Source organism: Thunnus albacares, chromosome 14, assembly GCF_914725855.1.
Source record: "Thunnus albacares chromosome 14, fThuAlb1.1, whole genome shotgun sequence".
In the NCBI taxonomy this organism is placed as follows: domain Eukaryota; kingdom Metazoa; phylum Chordata; class Actinopteri; order Scombriformes; family Scombridae; genus Thunnus; species Thunnus albacares.
Genome location: NC_058119.1, coordinates 1,020,373 through 1,038,761, shown reverse-complemented (window position 1 = coordinate 1,038,761; position 18,389 = coordinate 1,020,373). Strand labels below are relative to the sequence as shown.

The 18,389-nt window shown below is 37.7% G+C and overlaps 1 protein-coding gene across 2 annotated transcripts in view; it reads right to left on the bottom strand.

Annotated features, from left to right (window-relative positions):
- Nucleotides 1–2,241: 2,241 nt before the first annotated feature.
- The window catches only part of LOC122997140 (heterogeneous nuclear ribonucleoprotein L-like), a 57,222-nt gene continuing 41,074 nt past the window's right edge, over nucleotides 2,242–18,389 (bottom strand). The window contains exons 8-15 of one of the 2 annotated variants that reach the window (XM_044373142.1): nucleotides 12,089–12,160; nucleotides 9,740–9,779; nucleotides 9,562–9,652; nucleotides 8,383–8,504; nucleotides 7,477–7,678; nucleotides 6,764–6,821; nucleotides 6,467–6,565; nucleotides 2,242–4,770 (exon numbers count right to left, since the gene is read on the bottom strand). In XM_044373142.1, the coding sequence (XP_044229077.1) occupies nucleotides 4,715–4,770; nucleotides 6,467–6,565; nucleotides 6,764–6,821; nucleotides 7,477–7,678; nucleotides 8,383–8,504; nucleotides 9,562–9,652; nucleotides 9,740–9,779; nucleotides 12,089–12,160 (740 nt within the window). In that variant the 3' untranslated portion in view covers nucleotides 2,242–4,714. Of the gene's footprint in view, nucleotides 4,771–6,466; nucleotides 6,566–6,763; nucleotides 6,822–7,476; nucleotides 7,679–8,382; nucleotides 8,505–9,561; nucleotides 9,780–12,088; nucleotides 12,161–18,389 lie in introns of both variants that reach the window. The other variant, XM_044373141.1, reaches the window with a different exon arrangement.

Below are 18,389 nucleotides of genomic sequence, written 5' to 3'. Positions count from 1 at the left end.
TTCAAAAGTATAGGTCTTACATATCCTAATTGACCAAAATGTACCTAATACAATGATACAATACTGCACTAAATGTGTCTTATGAAGCAATACTAAAAAGAATACTGTGCTTCTTTTGGCATTATTCCCTGTTTGTCCCTCCTGGACTACAGTCCATGTCACTGGGAGTTTACAGTGGCGAGGTGGTGAAGTGCCTCGTTAAATTAGAAGCACCATAGTTGGGACTGAGCCAGGTGTTGTTTGCTACCTGAGCTGACGTTTGACCTCAGTGAGGTCACAATTAAACTTCTAATTTTAAATTAAACGCTAAAACTGGGATAACCAGCACTGTCACAGTAATCTATACAGTACAGATGGGAACATTTCAAGGTAAGTTTTAAGCTTATAGACAGCAGCAATACACCAGAAATGTTTTTTAAGGTGGGATAATCTGTGTAAAAAATATTAAAGTTCAAACTATACTCCTACAATACTACTAGTCTACTATATTGTACTATACTATACTGCAACTCCTCCTATCTTTATTTGAAGTTATGTCATCATTTGGTAATGCAGTTCTGAGCAGAGATGAGTTTTGAAATCTTTCCTTAGTGCTGCATTCAAGGATGCTCCTGCTTTGCTCCTAAAATCTGACAAACAATAATCAAACGTGGATGTTGTGAAAACACTGAACACTGAATCTGATGGATTCCAAAATGTTGGCTATTGGGTGTCACTGAATGCATCAACAGCATTTGCATGCATATGCATCTTTCAACCATCTTTTTGAACACACACCATGTTTAGCTGTGAATGGAGACTCATGTGAGACAGCTGAGGTGAGCTGTGTGTTGCTGATCTTACAGCCTCAAACCCGACTTTATTTGAACATGTAAATCTGAGTTACAACCACAGAGATTCTTAAATCAATGGAACAATAGTTTCTATGTATTTTCCAAGTGTTTTGTCAGTAATGAACCTTACAGTATATTAACAACATCAAACTTATACAGCATCAAAATGGCGATACCTGTGGATCTGTCACATACTGTCAGTTCTTGGATCAAAAACTCAGAATAACAATGGCCCTCATTTATCAAACCATCTTAAAGGCATAAAAAACTTAAAAAAGCATAAATAAAACCTATTTAGAAATACAGTAAGATTCAAGTGCTAGAGACATACGACCATCTTTGTGTCTGTTTAATCAAACTGTTGCACAACATCTAAATGAGCAATAATTTAACTATAGACTAAATAGGTGTAATTTGTGGAACTTTTCTGCACCTTTTCCTCATTTACATATTATTTACATAGAACATACCTTCCTCTAAAAGTGTGGTAAATCTTGGTGTAATGAAAGGAAGGCTTGGAGGAGTAAAATCTGCATGTCCTCTATGAAATACAGGATGTTACAATCATCCAGTTATACTCTGTGCCTCCATACATCATCCAAATGTTAGACAGCCTATTTATTCACATATTTTATGCAAAATCCACAAATAGTCTTGTATTAGCATTAGATTATCAAACTGAAATATGGCGAGAAAAATTAATATGCTGTTTAATATGACAAAGCAAAATCTTATCCTTTAATATATCATTCCAGTAGTTTCCATGCGTAGTGCAAATAGGTATATATGTCTTTGAAATGAGCGTAAACATTTTCTGCACAGACATGACACTGATCTAAGGGTACAACAAAGACAGAACTGATACATACAGAGTTTGGAGTTAAGCGAAGTCTATTTTTAATGAAGGCGAATCCTAAAAATATTAACCTCAACTGTCTGTAATAAAGGTCCCTTTGATTCACCAGTGCCACCTCTAGATTGTACTCTGACCTTTTATGTATGTATATATATATATATATATATATATATATATATATATATATACATACACACACACACACACACACACATACATATACATACACATATATGTATACACACATATGTATATAGTCACTGGCCACCTTTATTAGGTACACCTGTATAATCTAATGCAATCCCATACAACAACTCTGTCATAAATTCCACTTTTATGAAGCTTACATTGAGTGGTGTTCCTAATATTTTGTCCACCCCATTAACATACATGAGGGAAGCAAAATATTAGGAACACTTCAATATAGTGCACTCCAGTACACCATCACCCACTACAACCTCAGTAATAAACACAAAGTAGAATTATCACCTTTCTGACAATATCAACAAAAACTGAACATGTATAAGCTTTGTAAAAGTAGAATTTATGGCAGAGCTGTTATATTGGATTGCATTAGATTATACAGATGTACCTCATGAAGTGGCCGGTGAGTGTATACATATATAGTACTACATTATACTGCTAATCCTTTTATCTTTATTAAGTTCATCATGTGATAATGCTGTTCTGAGAAGGGACCATTTCGAAATCTTTCCTCGGTTCTGCATTCAAGGATGTTTGTACCTCTAAAATTTGTCAAACAATAATCAAACATGGATGTTTTGAAAAATACAATGAATCTCATTGAATCCAAGATGGTGGATTTTAGAGTGTCACTAAATGCACCAACTCAAAGTCACTGCTTCACTGTGAACACATCTTGCTGCTTTAAACTATGATTTTCACTTTCTGTCCAAAGGTCCACCAGCTGTATCTACACAGTAATGATTTGTAATAATTCAAGCACCAGCATAAACACTATCGCAACAATAACCTAGAGGAGAGTAAATAACTGTATGGCATTGTTGTAATTTATCTGTGTTATATGTAGTAACAAACGTTACATCAGGTATGTACAGTACAACACAGAGAGCAGGAGTGTAGAGAGGAATCATCAGATCCACTGTAATTCTACTCTTGTCCCCCAAATACTTTGCTTTCCATCCTCAAAATTAAAAAGGCTGCTAGTCTATAACAGGAGTAAACTGGTGAAATCAGCCCTGCAGCACTGAAGTTAGTGCCATATGTCATTGTGTTTGGTGTGGCCATCCTGATGGGCGTGTTATGAATATCCTTACTTTGTAACAGCCAGATGGAAATAATATAATAATCTACAGACATAATCTACAGACTGAGTTGGCAAAAAATCAATAAAAACAAACAGTCTCTATAATATTATACTGGTATCATAAATACCTTGCACCCACTGCCACACAAATAAAATAAAAGATAACATTGTATATACACAATACTGAGTAACAGAGATATATCATGAGTTTTCAGCCTTTAGCAATATTTCAAAATATTATAGTGAAAACACAGATAAGATTAAAAAAAAAGTATTTTAAATTAGCAGAAGTCACAGTAAAGTCTACAAACCCTACCAGATACACTATACCACTTGACAGTATTTTATATGTAACAGCACTCCATTATTCAGGCAATAATGGAAGCTGTAATAATGAAATACTCAGGTAAGTGTGATTAGTTTTGTGGCTGATGAAACTTTAAAACCAGTGGTACATGGACTACTGACCCTGCTCATTATTTTTAATTAGCTTCACCCTCTCAGTCTGTTAACTCTGGCTTTCTAGACACAGTTGCTCTTTGTCAAGAAACTTTTGTATTAACAATAACATCCAGTGCCACTGCTGTCAACCCAAAAGTCTAAAGCCCTGCTAATAACCCGTTGAGGCTGTAATTTCATTACATCCCACATTTCTAAAGACAGAATAAATAACACACCGATGATTTTGCTATTTTTAGACACTCACCAATTGTGGGACTTAAAAATGGAACATTTGTCTTAAAGGGTGGTGCTGCAGAAAAGGTCTGAGAGGCATGAAAATCAAAGGGGTTCATCTACTTGGGAGCATGAATGTGATTATGTGATTAAGCAACATTAACGGCAACTTTCCAGTTACATTATTAGATATTATGTATGCAAAGTTGATAGATATTATGTATGCAAAGTTTTTATTTTGGCCTGAGGGCAGTGCTAAAGGGAAGATCACTGAAAACTGAAACTGAAAAGCAGTCATCTTCTGAGAAGCATGAATGTGTCCAGTAAATTTCATGACAATTTGCCAATTAGAGTTTGATATTTCTTTTGTATATCAGGTGATGGTGGAATTGATAAATATGAATACATTTCATGAAAATCCTGCCATTAATTTTCCAGATACCATGTCATAGACCAATATGTTGGTTGGCAGAAATTTTTAACCTTATGCTGGCATCAGGAGAAAGATCACAGGGGTCACCAAAATCATTAAGAGTCTTCCTCTGGGGACCAGGAATATCCACAGCAAACTTCATGACCGGGTCCGTATTTGATATATCTCACTCTGGGCTGAAGTTACAGACAACATAGTGGAGCGATACCTCTGTCCTTCAACCTCGCTGCTGCCAGGACTAGAGAGTTAATGTAGGACTAATGAACCCTAAATAAGAACTTGTGTTTAAGCACTTTCCTTTGTTGATTTTAGATATTAGAATATTATTAGTAGTATCTCAGATAGTCACATGTCTGTCAGCTTGTTGAGTTGTGATTGGAAGGAGGGATGATGTTTGTATGTTTGATGTTCAGTTTGTATACAGTGACTGTCTTCACTTTTCTGTCCACCTTCTTTGTCGTCTTTAAAGGCCATCTCTCTGTCTTTACTTCATTCTCCTCTTTCATTTTCTGTATGTTCATCTCTCTTCTCAACTTGTCTGTCTGCCTCTCTGTACTGGTCCTCCCTCTCTCAGGTCAGAGGTCAGTCATCACCACGCTCAGCAGCCTCTTCTCCTGCTTTGCAGGTTTTTAGAGGTGAGATGAAGTGGAGAAACACAGTTTCAGGGTGTATGGGTTGGAGCCATCTGAAAACATACACACAAACATGCTTCGTATTAGAGCCTGACTGAGACATTAGCTGGGCCTTATCAGTGTATATATATATAGTTTACAGAAAAGCCAAAAGAGTACAGCTAAAAAAAAAGCATAAATCAAATAAATCAATACATCTAGATGAATTAGACTGTTTACACAGACATTCATGATACAGGTTTGCCTTACTTTATTTGATGTTTATCATGGGTCAGTATAGTTTATTATAGTAATACATTTTATAGGCTCCATTTTATTATATTTGTCTTATTTTTCTCATATCAACTATATTTTTCTTGTACTTGTGTTGTTGTTAATAGTTGTTATTGACACTTATTTCATTTCCAGTGAAGTTTACACTAAGATTTGTTAGTAGTTAGTGTAATATTTTTGACAAGTTTATTTTTAGCAGTAAAATGTCATTTTAGGGAAGGTACATAAATGACAGGGCTGGGGAGTGGGGCTAAATCTTTAAATGTATAAAATATTTTATTTTTATAAGAAATTAGGACCTTAGCCTTGCTTCATTAATATTTTTCTTTGACCCTTCAACTGAAAATTGCAATATCCTCCCTCCAAAACCTCAAAATAATGTATGTACAGTATATGCACCATGCAACAAACATACTAAATGCATTTTTCATTTAAATTACAGAACCAGTTGGCAACATGTGATGCTGAACTTGAATTATATTATAGGATAACTTGAACTTTATTGTAGTTTTGTTTTCTTTTATGATGCAGCATAAAGTGAAGGTAGGAACTGCTGCAGGCCAGCGACTAACTAACTGCTCTGGAGAGAGAACGTTTATTCACTAGTCACTACGACAATCTACATCTCTTCTGTTTCTCCAACCTGACACGCTGGTCCTACAATCTAATGTTGATGGGAAATAAATCCCTGACAGAGTTTAGATTGTTGTGCTCTGCATGGCCACAGCACTCATTTATCACTCACAGTGCACAAAAGTCATCTTTTAATGCAACCTTTTCTTTTTTTCAATAAATCTCAAAAGGGTGAATGAAATAAGCTATAAATCTGAGATGATAAACAGTTATGTGTTATGTGTTTATGTGTAATATTGAAAAATATATAAGTATCATATCAGCAAACTAACACTTGCACTTGAACTGTGCAAAATGAACTGAACATACATTACATACTGATACCTACCGGTGGAACACCAGTTAGTGCACCAGTCCAACCAGGAGGTTCATACACAATAAGTGTGAGTAAAGTGAAAGATGATACACTCTGCATGTTTGTTTCATTAGAAAAGATGCAGATGTTTTCTTGAGGAGACAGTTGTATAAGTGTCTGCTGGCTTTCCTCTTCCCTTCTACATTTACTTATATTATTGAATGTATTTTACAACAAACTAACAAATTGCTTGTGTACCACTGGCAACATAGCAGAACAAAAAACTCATGATCACAAAGGGGTTATAAAAATAGTGTTGGATAACAAATGAGAAAAATGTTTATTGTCATTTTGAAGAAATAAAAACTTCTAGGAAGTGAGACATGTCAATCTGTGTTATGAAAGAGAATGAAGAAGTGCATTTTAAAGTGTACTGTATATTGAATATACACAGATTTGACTTCCATGTGTAAATATAGTAGCGCTGTATCTTGACAGAGAGTAAATGAATGCTTGCAAGACAGCAGGTGTATTTCAGACAGACTCACTGGGTATCCTGATCTGGTAGTGGTTGAGAACAGTAAGAACCTCCACAGCCTCGGTCTTACTGTCAAACTCTAACAAGCCAGAGATGGTCTTAGAGGAGGCTGATGGTTGAGGAAAAAATCACAGAAGAGAAGGAAAGACAAAGAGTAGGAGAAGGAAGTGAGATGAACAAATTCATTTATATCACTTTATAATTCATTGCTTCACACAGAGATGTCAGTTAGTCTTTTTCACAGACTGACTACAAAAGAATAACATGTCCAGACCAACAGAAAGTCAAACATTGCAGTTCTACTTACGTTTGGCATCAAACATCTTGAATTTGACGAAGCCAGGCACGTCATGCTCCGTACACAGCTGCAAAACACACAGCAGATGAGTAAAGCTGCTAGAGGCAAGATTTTGATGTAAAACTACAGTCATCAGAAGGCCTGATCTGGAGGTGTGTTCCACCCAGTGTACGCATAATTTCATAATAAATGCTCTCAAATTCATAATTAGTGTGTGGGATTAGGATTTAGTTATTTGTGCTCTCTATTTAAAAATGTGTATATTTGTAAAGCTATGTTGGATATATATGAAAATGTTCATCTTTGCTATACTTAGAAATAGAAGTACTCTATATGTACACATATGTGATTTATATATTTTGGATATTGATGAGAGGCACACATTGAAGAACTGTATATATGTAATTTAAATATCCATCCATATCAGATTTTTGTATGGATAGAATTAAAACTTCTTACGTTTTTGGAGAATTGGGGACTCTTATAAATTTGCTTAAGAGAGATGTCATGAACAAGCCTGGATTAGCAAATAAATCAACAGCAATTATTCCATAATGTGAAGAGTGCAATGGACAACCGAACACTGTAAAGCCTAGGTTTAAGTTCAAGAAGACAGAGGGAGGGGGATAGGCACCTTAGAGGGAAGTATCATTATTGTATTTGAAACTTCATGTAAAAAAAAAAGAAAAAAAAAGGACATTAATCAGACAAAAATATAATACCCTCAGTAAATGGTCCTGTGATATGCATGGAGGAACATTGTAGTAGTGCAGCACTGCAGAAGGAGGCTGGATGATGTTTTTGGAGGCCTGTCCAGCGCTGCTGAAGCGGTTGTTCCTGGTCATGGCAAAGTCCTTGTAGCTGCTGCTGCCATCCTCTAACTCAAACACCTGGCTGGGGATCACAGCATGCTGCTTCGACACACTGCACACAACACACACATTATCAAAAATGATTTGTTGATTAAATTATATGTAATCTTATCAAAATAAAATTGATCTACAACAATTTTGATAATCAATATCTATATTCATTTATAAAACCCAAGGAACCCAAATGTTAACATGTGATAGTAAGAACACAAATGACCAGTTATTGTTAAAGTAATTTATCAAGCAAAAAAACAAAACATTCTCTGCTTCCAGCTTCTCCAATGTTAAGAATTTACTGCTTTTCTCTGTTTTATAAGAGAGTAAATGAAATGTTTTGGGGTTTTGGACTGTGCTGTACTGGGTACTTGTAGGATTTTTTTTTATATTTTATAGGTGAAATGATTAACTGAAAACATAATAAACAGATTAACAAATCTATAAAAGCACAGCTCCTCCTTGCATACACTAGACTTGTGGTGGTTTCTGTGAACTAGCCTCTTCAGTTTGTTACAGTAGATAATCAATAAGCTTTTCTCTGCCTTTAACAATCATTTGGCACATTTTGGATCTAGAATTTTGCAATATTACGTTTTTTTTTCATATTTGCACTGAGAGCTTTCATAGCATCAAACATGGTGGAAGATATGGAGAGAAATTTGTCTCAGTAATGGTGATGTGTTACACGATCTTTTCTCTCCATACGAAGATATAAGAACTAACAGAGTGATGGATGTATGTGTGTCATGTCCTTCTCACCAAACGTTGAGTCTCTTGCCAAACACCTTGATGCTGTTGAGGTGTGTAATGGCTCTATCCACAGCATACTCATCTCCCATCTCAACCAGTGCTGTACCAGGAACACTCTTCATAAACTTCACCTACAACCACACACACTACCAGTTAACAGCTGTTTTATAAAAATAAAATACATTACAGTGGAGATGTTTTCACCATTAATAAACAGGTTTGTTAATGCTGAATGTTCTCAGTGGCTTCAGTCCCTGGTATTTATGGCTGTGACGGTGCTGACAAAACCAGACACTACAGTCTTTGTCAACAAATTGCTGACATACATGCACACACCTGTTAACACCTCAAAGCTCACTGATTAACACCTCATATCCTGTTTGTTTAATTCAGGCAAAATAAAGATCAATTCATGGTTTTAGGGGGAGTTATGTGCTGGAATTTTCTTGTTGGTTCATTTGTGGATAACTACAAATGGTTCAATAGATATGTTGATGATGAATGGGGAAAGCGGGCCCTGTTATTCTGTAGTTGATATTAAATAAATAGAGCCCGTCTCCCACTCATACTCGGCTCATACATTTAAATATAACACCTGTATAATATTAATACATTTCTTACCAAAATTAAATTCTTTAATACCTCTCCCTTAGTGAGGTGGTTTCAAGTTGCTGATACTTGCTAATACTTAGGAGAGTATTTTTAAATCTGCATTAATCAGTGAAATGGGATGCCCTTTTGCACATTGTAACACAAACTACCAGCCATTTGCATTTAAATCCCTGCTGGATTTAACAGTAATAAGAGCTGTATTGAGGTTTTTATGAAAATGACAGTGTTCTATGGTGTAGTTCATATAGCAGGTTAACTATATTGGACCGAGGATGTCCTAATAGGTTAAATAAAGTTCTACTGATTTTCCATCTTTGCCAGGGATGCAACATTATTTGTTGATTTGGCAGCTTTCAGTATTTCATCCATCATCAGAGTGGGACTGAGTGATATATGGGTCCTAAAGGTGTTAGAAGTAAAAAGAAGCATCTTTTTTTTTGTCATCAATAAAACATTTTTGCACTCCAATCATTCAAACAGCAGACAGCAACACCCGTTTCAAAGACCTGCACACACACACACACACACACACAAACACACACACACACACACACACACACACACACACACACCTACCTTTTCAATGTTGCCATACAGGCAGAAGAGGTTGAAGATGCGGGTGCAGTTCATCTTGGATGGATGGAGGCCACTCACCATGGCAACAGAGCTAGGGGCATGGCCAGAGTAAGAGGAAGATGACTGGGGCAGAGGGTAGGACACCATGTCTGGAACATCCACTGAGGTAAGCTTATACCTGCTGTTGCCAGGCAGAGGCAGCAGGGGGCAGGGTGGACCTGCAGAGGAAGACACAATATGAGCTGAGTTTCTCTTTCAAATGTACATGACATGAAGGTCATGGTAACAACACTATCTGTTCTATTATTATTGTTCATTGTTCAATAGAGAGGAGTATTCAGGAAGTAGTATGGTGATGTAAAATCTGCTTCACAATAAGCGATACCTCACTTGTGATTGCAGTGATTAAGATGCAAGTTAATGGAAATGTAGCCATATATGTCACTGAGTTTAATGCTGAAAGTGTTGTTTTATGAAGATGGACACATTTTGACACAGTGTTTATCTGGACTGTTTCTTTGTTGAGCTGCAGAAGAGGAATTTTGTGTCAAAAAGATTTACAGCAACCAGTAACTTTCAATGTATACATGGACGTGTAAGTTATATTAAGATCGACTTGCACATTTTGCAAACCTATCATTTAAGGTTACTGAGGGTTCTTGCAAGTACAGTAATACAAATGTGTGCATTGAGAGACAGCTTAAATTAAAGACAGAGTGAAATCGGCAGGGATCAGTTTCCAAATGCAGGTGAAGGTATACCTACTGCTGCAACTCTGACCATTACACATGACTGGCAATCTACACCTACAGATGGGTGAATGTGTGTATGTGTGGGAGAGTGTTGAGTTTCACCTCTGAGGTATGGGGACTGGCAGCAGATACAGTTACCAGTTTTAAGCTGCCAGTATACTTGATCAAAGTGTCTGTCGGATGGCTGAGCAGCTTCAGAAATCCACCTCTCCCACACCCTCACGAAGGGGGTGTGGGAGAGGCTGTGTCTGACAGTTCCTTTAGCTTTCTGAAACCGACAATCTGACATTCACACCCACTTCACGCAGTGATCGGCCAAGTGTGAGAGAAAGTTTGCAGGGTTTCAACCTCTCTTTCTTGCTCTTTTTTCCATCAACTGTTTCGGTCACTTTTGTTGTGTATGATACTATGACTGCCTTCCAGTTGAGACTGTCTGAAAATGTTTGCTATTATCCCTGTACTTTAACGATTATTGCTTCTCCCCCTCTTTATGGTGACCGGTGTTTCACTTAGAGTGTGATCATTAGGAGCAGCTGTAAGTTGTTCCTTATGCGATTATTGAGCATAATCCGGCTCAAAAATGACACAATCCTTAGTGTGTTGTGTGTGTGTTTTAAGCTCTCAGCATGCTCCATACAGAGACCCGTGCACCATCACCTTAATGTGTAATAATTAATGTGTACATGCTAGTGCAAGCTGCAGTGTCTTCTGTGCTGGAGTTGCCATTGCTCTCCAACAGGTGGCACTGTTGATTAATCAGAGGCACACAGGAAGGCTGCTGTAGAAGAAGAAAGCAGGAAAAGTTTTATGGTGGCTGTATTTCAAGCCCCCAGGAAGTGCACCAGGCTGTGAAGCCAATTTGACATAGTGGCTACACCTTGTAATTACAACTTCCGGGTCTGACAGTAGCTCAAAAAGCATTTTTCCCCACACACAATTATGTGAAAAGGAGCAGCTGTAAAACAGTGGATACATTTTTTTGAGAACCCCTGGGGAATGACTTGTTTCAGAATTTGATCCATTCAGTCCGATAACATTTGGAAAGTCTAGAAGAGCCGAATGATTGAATTATTTTTTTCCTCATTCAAGATAGCAGAGGGCTAAACCCGAAGTTAGCCAGTAGAAGTCTCTGGTGCACACACTCTATGGATGCAGGGGCCCAGAGAGCATGTGCAGTATGCATTAATCTGGGTAATTTCTTTACAGCAGGAAGTAACTTTTCTGGCTTCATGCGCCACAGACCAACTTTCATAGGAAGGAACGGAGCCTTGTCTCCAATGCTGTATCTAGTACTGATTATACATTCACTGTTTCCTCTACATTCACTCAGGAGAGGTGGACCACCACAGTAGGAACATTACTTCCACATGTAGATAAACAAGCCCCCCCACCAAACAAGCATAAGGCCTAGTATGTAGAAGTAGCCCTTTAATCACAATCAAGTAACCAAATATGAGCAATATCAGTGCTGCAACCACTTATAGCACTAGACCCAAAATTAAGACCAATAGGGATGGAGATGGAATAAATACCAAAAATGACCCTCTGCCACCACTGACATCCATGCTGTATGTCGCCATTGTACAGCACATATGATGTTTTCTATGTCCTGTTTTGTTCTTCTGGTCTTTAGGTATATCTGATTAACGGTCTGTTTTGGAATGAAGTATGATGAAGTAATCAGTGGCCGCTATTTCAAATTTTGAGAGGCACTTGCAGGGAATCTCTTTTGTGGAACCCAGTGCAGGAAACATGCAGTGGGCCTTTAGTCTTACCATAGCCGTTATCGCTGTAGGATGATGGGTGTTCTCCTAAAATGGCCTGTCTCTGCCTGCCCTTTCCACGATCTGAAACACACAAACAAACACAAGCACACACACGCACACACACACATACATACATACACACACACAAACACACACACACACACATTATTAGATTGTGTGCAGGGCCCAGAGTAATTTACTGAAAAACAATGGTCTTCTTTCACAGATACAGACTTTGCATTTACTACTTCAGAGAACTCCACAATATAATTGGAAAAGGTATTTAATCCAGAACAAGGCCACATCACTGTCTACAATATGATACTGTCTCTTCAGAGGGTTATTAGTCCCAGACAAGGCTAAAATTAACTTATAGGGAGCTCAATTTTCATGAATCACAGGCAAAGTTTGCATGCAACACTGCAATCATGATGCTGTTACAGCAGTAATGGCAACAAACGGGTCTGGAAACACGAGCAGCCAGATAATCAGATAGGTTGTAAACAATCCAGATGATCTAAAGCACTTTATTTGAAGGTCACACTGAAAGTGAACATATCTGAAATGAAGTTTTACAAGTTCAAGTTTTACAAATCTGCTTGTTTCCTGACCTGTTGAATCTTTAGCGAGGTTGATGTGTCCCCAGATCTCAGCAATTAACTTGGTGAGAACAATATTATAACGATAGATAAAACTACAAAAAAAGACCCCAGTTGTAAAAAAAATAAAAATAAAAATCCTAACCTATTAGACAACCACAAAGTTAAACCACAGCAGCATCATACCACAAAGAGCATGTCTGATCTTGAAGGGAAGCTGTGATGTTGTGGAGGATAATGTGGAGGGGACGTTGTCAGTCATTAGTTAAGCTCCATAGCATGGAAATAAGAATTTTAACGGACCATTCCTACTGTATAAGCAACCCATATAACCATCTTATTAACCACAGTTAACTTATTGTGCGAATGTTATTAGAAGTCTGTCAAAGCACTTGTGGCCAGAGGTAAAAGGTGCTAGACATCATCATGGGTCAGACCTCTACAGACCTCTACAAGGTGCATAAAACGTTTCATAAAACATATTTAAATGGTGCTGTCGTCGTTACTATCCCTTCAGTCACCCACACTACTGCTGAGGCCACACCAATCCACCTATTGATCTCCCTCACTCATTATTTGTGAACAAGACCCCAGAGATACTACATCTGGGGTAACAACAGGTCAATGAATACAACAGAACCACATTATCTGGAAAAAGCAATCCTGAGGCCCCACATTGTGCCCTTGTGAATCCCAAACAAAACAGGTGACAACGCACAACCCTGCCAGAACCCAAGACCCACTGTCAGTGTTGTTCTCACCAAAATAATAGCTGAGATCTGGGAACACGGTAAAAAAGGAGTCTGATGAGACAAGAAACATGAGCAGCCAGACAATTAGACAGGTTGTAGAAAAACCCCAGGGTTAGTCAAACTCACTGGGGAGAAAAAACAAAGACGAGCTGTAAAGTTATTATCCAAAGTGTCTGTGGTAAACATCCATCAGTTTAAAGACCCACTTCCTGCTTCTATTGTACTTACTGTTGTTACTGTAGCTCACAGTTTTCCTGAACAATGTTATTAGAAATATTTCATGTGCACTCAATTTGAGTTTGACCTCCAAATAAAGTGCTTCATCTGCAGAAACTACATCGTCTGCATAAAGTTTGGCTGGTCATCTGACTGCTTGTTTTTCATAACCTGTCTGATATTGTAGTTTGTAATGATGTTACTGTATTTCCAGATCTCAACAATTGCTTCATAACTGATAGAAACAATGGCCAGAACTAGGAAAATGAGACCATGTTTTATTTAAAAGGAATTTCTCTCTCTCTCTCTCTCTCTCTCTCTACGTACACTAAAACATAGTACATGACACTGCATGAATGTGCTTTGCATGCTGTGTGACACTGAAATTACATTGATTTTTGCAGACTAACCCTAAAATACATCTTGTCCCACTAACACATAGTCAAATTAATGATGAGTTACTGCAGTACCCAACAGACACCAACAATCCAGTCCACAATAACATGCTCCTTTTGTGAAAAAAAAAAAATCTCTCATACAACATCCCAAAAATAGAGCTGTGGATTTCACTGATTCTTATCCATTTCAAATATTATCCATGTATACAGGAATAGGGAATGAACAGCAGAGGATTATGCTGCAGGACTGGTTTGAAAAGTTTCTATGGATGATTACAGAATTTGACAAAACAGAATTAATTATAACAGCTGTTAATCCAAGCTGATGACAGTCTGCATTCTCCATGGTGGAGCAAACTACAAACACAGGGGTTCACATTTAATCCTGCAATTATTAAGTATCACTATAATACTGACATTTAGTTATACATTTGGATTTTCAAATTTCCCCCAAAAAAAGACCCCACACATGTCACACATTGCCATACCGCCACATCTATTATTCATATATTGCAATTACAAAAACAAATCAAAATAGACACAAAGTTATGCTCCACATAAGTGTGAGAAAAGGAAGTCATGTTGAAGGTATATGATTTCAAAATACATTCACTTCTATAAACCACTCTAATGAATAAAGACTCCGTACTGCAGAAAGATCTATACCCTTCATGGTAATGACAGAGGTGAGTAAAAAAGAAATAAACAGCTTGAATGTGGTTTTATTTCGAAAGGGCAGGTTTGATACAGAGGTCATGTGAACAGAGAAATGAAAGAGACAGTACCTGTGAAGCATCAGACAGCAATCTTTCTCTTTTTTCTCCCTCAGCACGAAAGAACATCAACCTGCATTACATTATCATCATAATGATAAAAACATCACCATCATCACTAGCTGTCACAAATTGAAAGCATTACATATTGTAGTATACAGTATATATTACATTCAAGCTATACAGTACATTAGAGGCACATTGAAATGACACTGACGTTTTTTTTCCCCAGTCAGCTGATAGGAAGAGAGAGGTATCCCTCACGCCCCCCTACATGCACACGAAAGACAATTAGACACAATTTTCCTGAGGCAGCAAAATCTGAATAAATATTTCAACTTGAGCAGAAAATATAAGCCTATCCCAGGGCTTAATGAATCTGCTTCATAAATGTAGGGATGAGAGGAAAAAGAGGAGAACTGGAGGTTGCTCACACACACACTTCCACTCAGAGGGAGGAGAGATGTGAAAAGTGAGAAGGCCTGGAGATAATCCAGACAGCAGGATGGGCGTTTACACTGACCTTCACACCATGGATTATCAGCATGCAATTAGTGTGTATGTTTCACTGGTGTGTGCAGTGAACCTGGTTAGCTTCTTCAGATATTTCTTCTAAAGTGACGGTTTGAACTTCACTGAATGATAAACAGGACCAACTGAGACAAAACGCTGTCATCAAATGTTTCCACTCCTCAACTGTATTGTCATAAAGTTTGATAAGACTACAGGTGGAGAGCAGGCTCATATTGGTTGAAAGCAACAGAAGTAAACAGGTAAACCACAGGAGTGCAAACAGAAGCTCTTTATTGGCTAGAATGGTTTAGAACATACTGAGTGTAGGAATGGATAGAAGAGAAGTGCACTATGCTGCCGTATGGGTTTGAAAAGTTTATATGCTACTGGTATCGGTATGGTATTGATACTTTTGATCCGCTGTTTGGGTCCATTGTAACTGTGGGGAAACCAAGCTGACCATTATGTCCTCTTTCCTCAACTGGAGAAGCAAACCAGACACAAAAATATTATTTTTGTCCCATTGCTTCCAGTCATGTGTCTTACCAGCACAGCATCTTACTTAGTGGCGCTTAATGAAAATCAGATTAACTGTGCCTGGGCTCGTTTGCATCTATAGTTTTGGTAATCACCTCGCTAAAGCCTTGATGTTACCCCTGATGTTACAAATAATTGTGATTGTAATTTGTAACAAGCTTTATAAATATCATCCACACTAGTACTGCATTTAAGAAGGAGGGGATATTTGAGCTGGCTCTGAACATTATAGAATTCAGAATCTAGACCATGAGACTTTGCTCCTCCCTGAATATGGAGACATTCGACACAAGTCCTTGAGTGTCAGAGATTATCAGGAATCTTAACTATGCAGAAAAGACTTTTATATGAGCTTTTTCCCAAAGACTGAGCTCACACAAATAACTGAATATAAGAGTTTCATTGGCATAGACAGCTTAGGCAAATGCTAGAACTTCAGTCAACATCTTATTGCCACTACAAACACAAAGAGCTGTTTTTGTGCAGAGGCGCACACTTGAACCTCTCCAAAAGTCTCAAAATAGACCCCTTTCACTTGTGTTGACTTTTACTTCTTTCACTTTGTTATCAGTATTCATCTTATGCACATTTATATGCACACAACTATTACTGCCAAAGTCTGTACTTTGTAAAACTAATGACTGATCTTACTGAAGTGTCTGTAGAGTGTATAAATTACTTTATTTTCTGTCGATAAATACTTGTAGTCAGAAGCATTACATCTGCAAAAACACAGCTAGCAAAGTGTAGGTACCTAATTAATTATTCAAATCTTCCGACACTGCATGGATCTAACAGTAATCAACCTTCTCTTTACACTGCTGAGCCACACTGAGTCCAAATGTATATAGTGTACAGTATACATCTGGAGTATGGCTGGTGTCTTCAGTATGAGTGCTCAGCTCCATCAAAGATCTGTCTTAAGACGCCACCTAGGCTAGAGCCAGCACTGTCTAGTTTCAAAAGCTAGAGCTGAAATAATCACTTAAAGATTAGTCTTAACTTCATGAAGACAAGCTAAATATTTACTTGGTTTTTCAATGCATGTGTGCAGCCACTGGTTTACACAAAGTGTTGCACTCTCAGCCTGCTGGTTATTAAAGCATTCCTGTTTCCTGAAAAGTAATAGGGAGAGGTCTGATGCATTATCACTGATGATCACCATTGCTTTGTTAGCCAATTAAGGGCTGGTTTCACCTTTATCTTACTGTTGCAGTTGCAGTGTACTAACTCTAACCATGTTTTAAGTCTGTAATGTAATGTAATTTCACAATGGGAAAACTCTGTGCAGACAAAAGTAAACTTCAGATTGCCAGTAGAGCATGCAAATGAAAATCAGTGAGTGTGGTGAGTGTGGACAGTGGTGCAACAGTATCAGTAAAAAAAATAATAGTAATAAATTTAAATAAAATAAAAGTAATAAAAATCTACAATAATAAACCCTGGCTCATAATTTGTAATGTCAAAGATGAAATTTGCAGCAGTGTTCAATGTCACAGTTTGATTGACATCTGCTTTACACAGCATGTATCACTTCTTGTTAGCACATTCTTGGTGAAGTACATAAATCAATTTCTTGTATCCTCATTGCCAACATTGGTACATAGTGTAACCTTAACAGTATCAGTATATAGTATGGAACTGGGAGAACTGGGAGTCTCTCTTGTAGCCATGTGGTGAGCATTACGGCAACAAGCTTTCTTTACTGTGTGGTGTTCAAAAGCATTTGGCTATTCCGTTTCGACCAAAAACATTATAAATTCATCATCCTCTTTTTAGTATGCTAACTATAAATGTAACCATTTTTACTGTGTATTGATAACTGTCACATTTATAGTTATTATAGTTTGAGAATCATGTGACCTCCCACAAGTGTTTAATGAACCACAAAAAACAAATCGAAGCACAGCCCTCTCAGACCACATCTCCTGGAGGTTTGATTAGCAGCTGCTCCATGGAGGTGATTACTACCAGCACATCAGACGAGAACCAAATTATAATCTACATCAACCTACAGTCACTTAGCAACTCCAGTAGATCCATGGGGACCTGCTGTACCTGAGGACTAAGTGTTTATCTGACTGTGTCAGGACAGTGGGCTTCCTCTCTGTGCTGGGCTGTGAACTTGTGCACGGCAAGCTGATCTACAGCAATATGAGCCATGCAATGCAACAACACACACACACACACACACAGTTTGGATAATGTGGGCTTAAAAGCTACTGTCAATGACAAGAGAAGGAAACACAGGAGAGAGAGAGAAAATGAAGGGAGAAGAGAAGAATAAAAGAGAGAGGGTGACAAGAAATGAAAGAACAGAAGAATGACAAGGAGTTGCTATAAGAAGTGAGGTGAAGGAATACAACCACATCATTTTCTCCTTTGGTTGAGTCACTGTTGTCATGATTCACTGTGCTCTTTTGTACTTTGAGCTGTTGCACATATATATGAACCAAAGATAGTAGGTGGACATATATATAGATCAGTATTTATAGATCAGTATAGAATGATTTATTCAATGT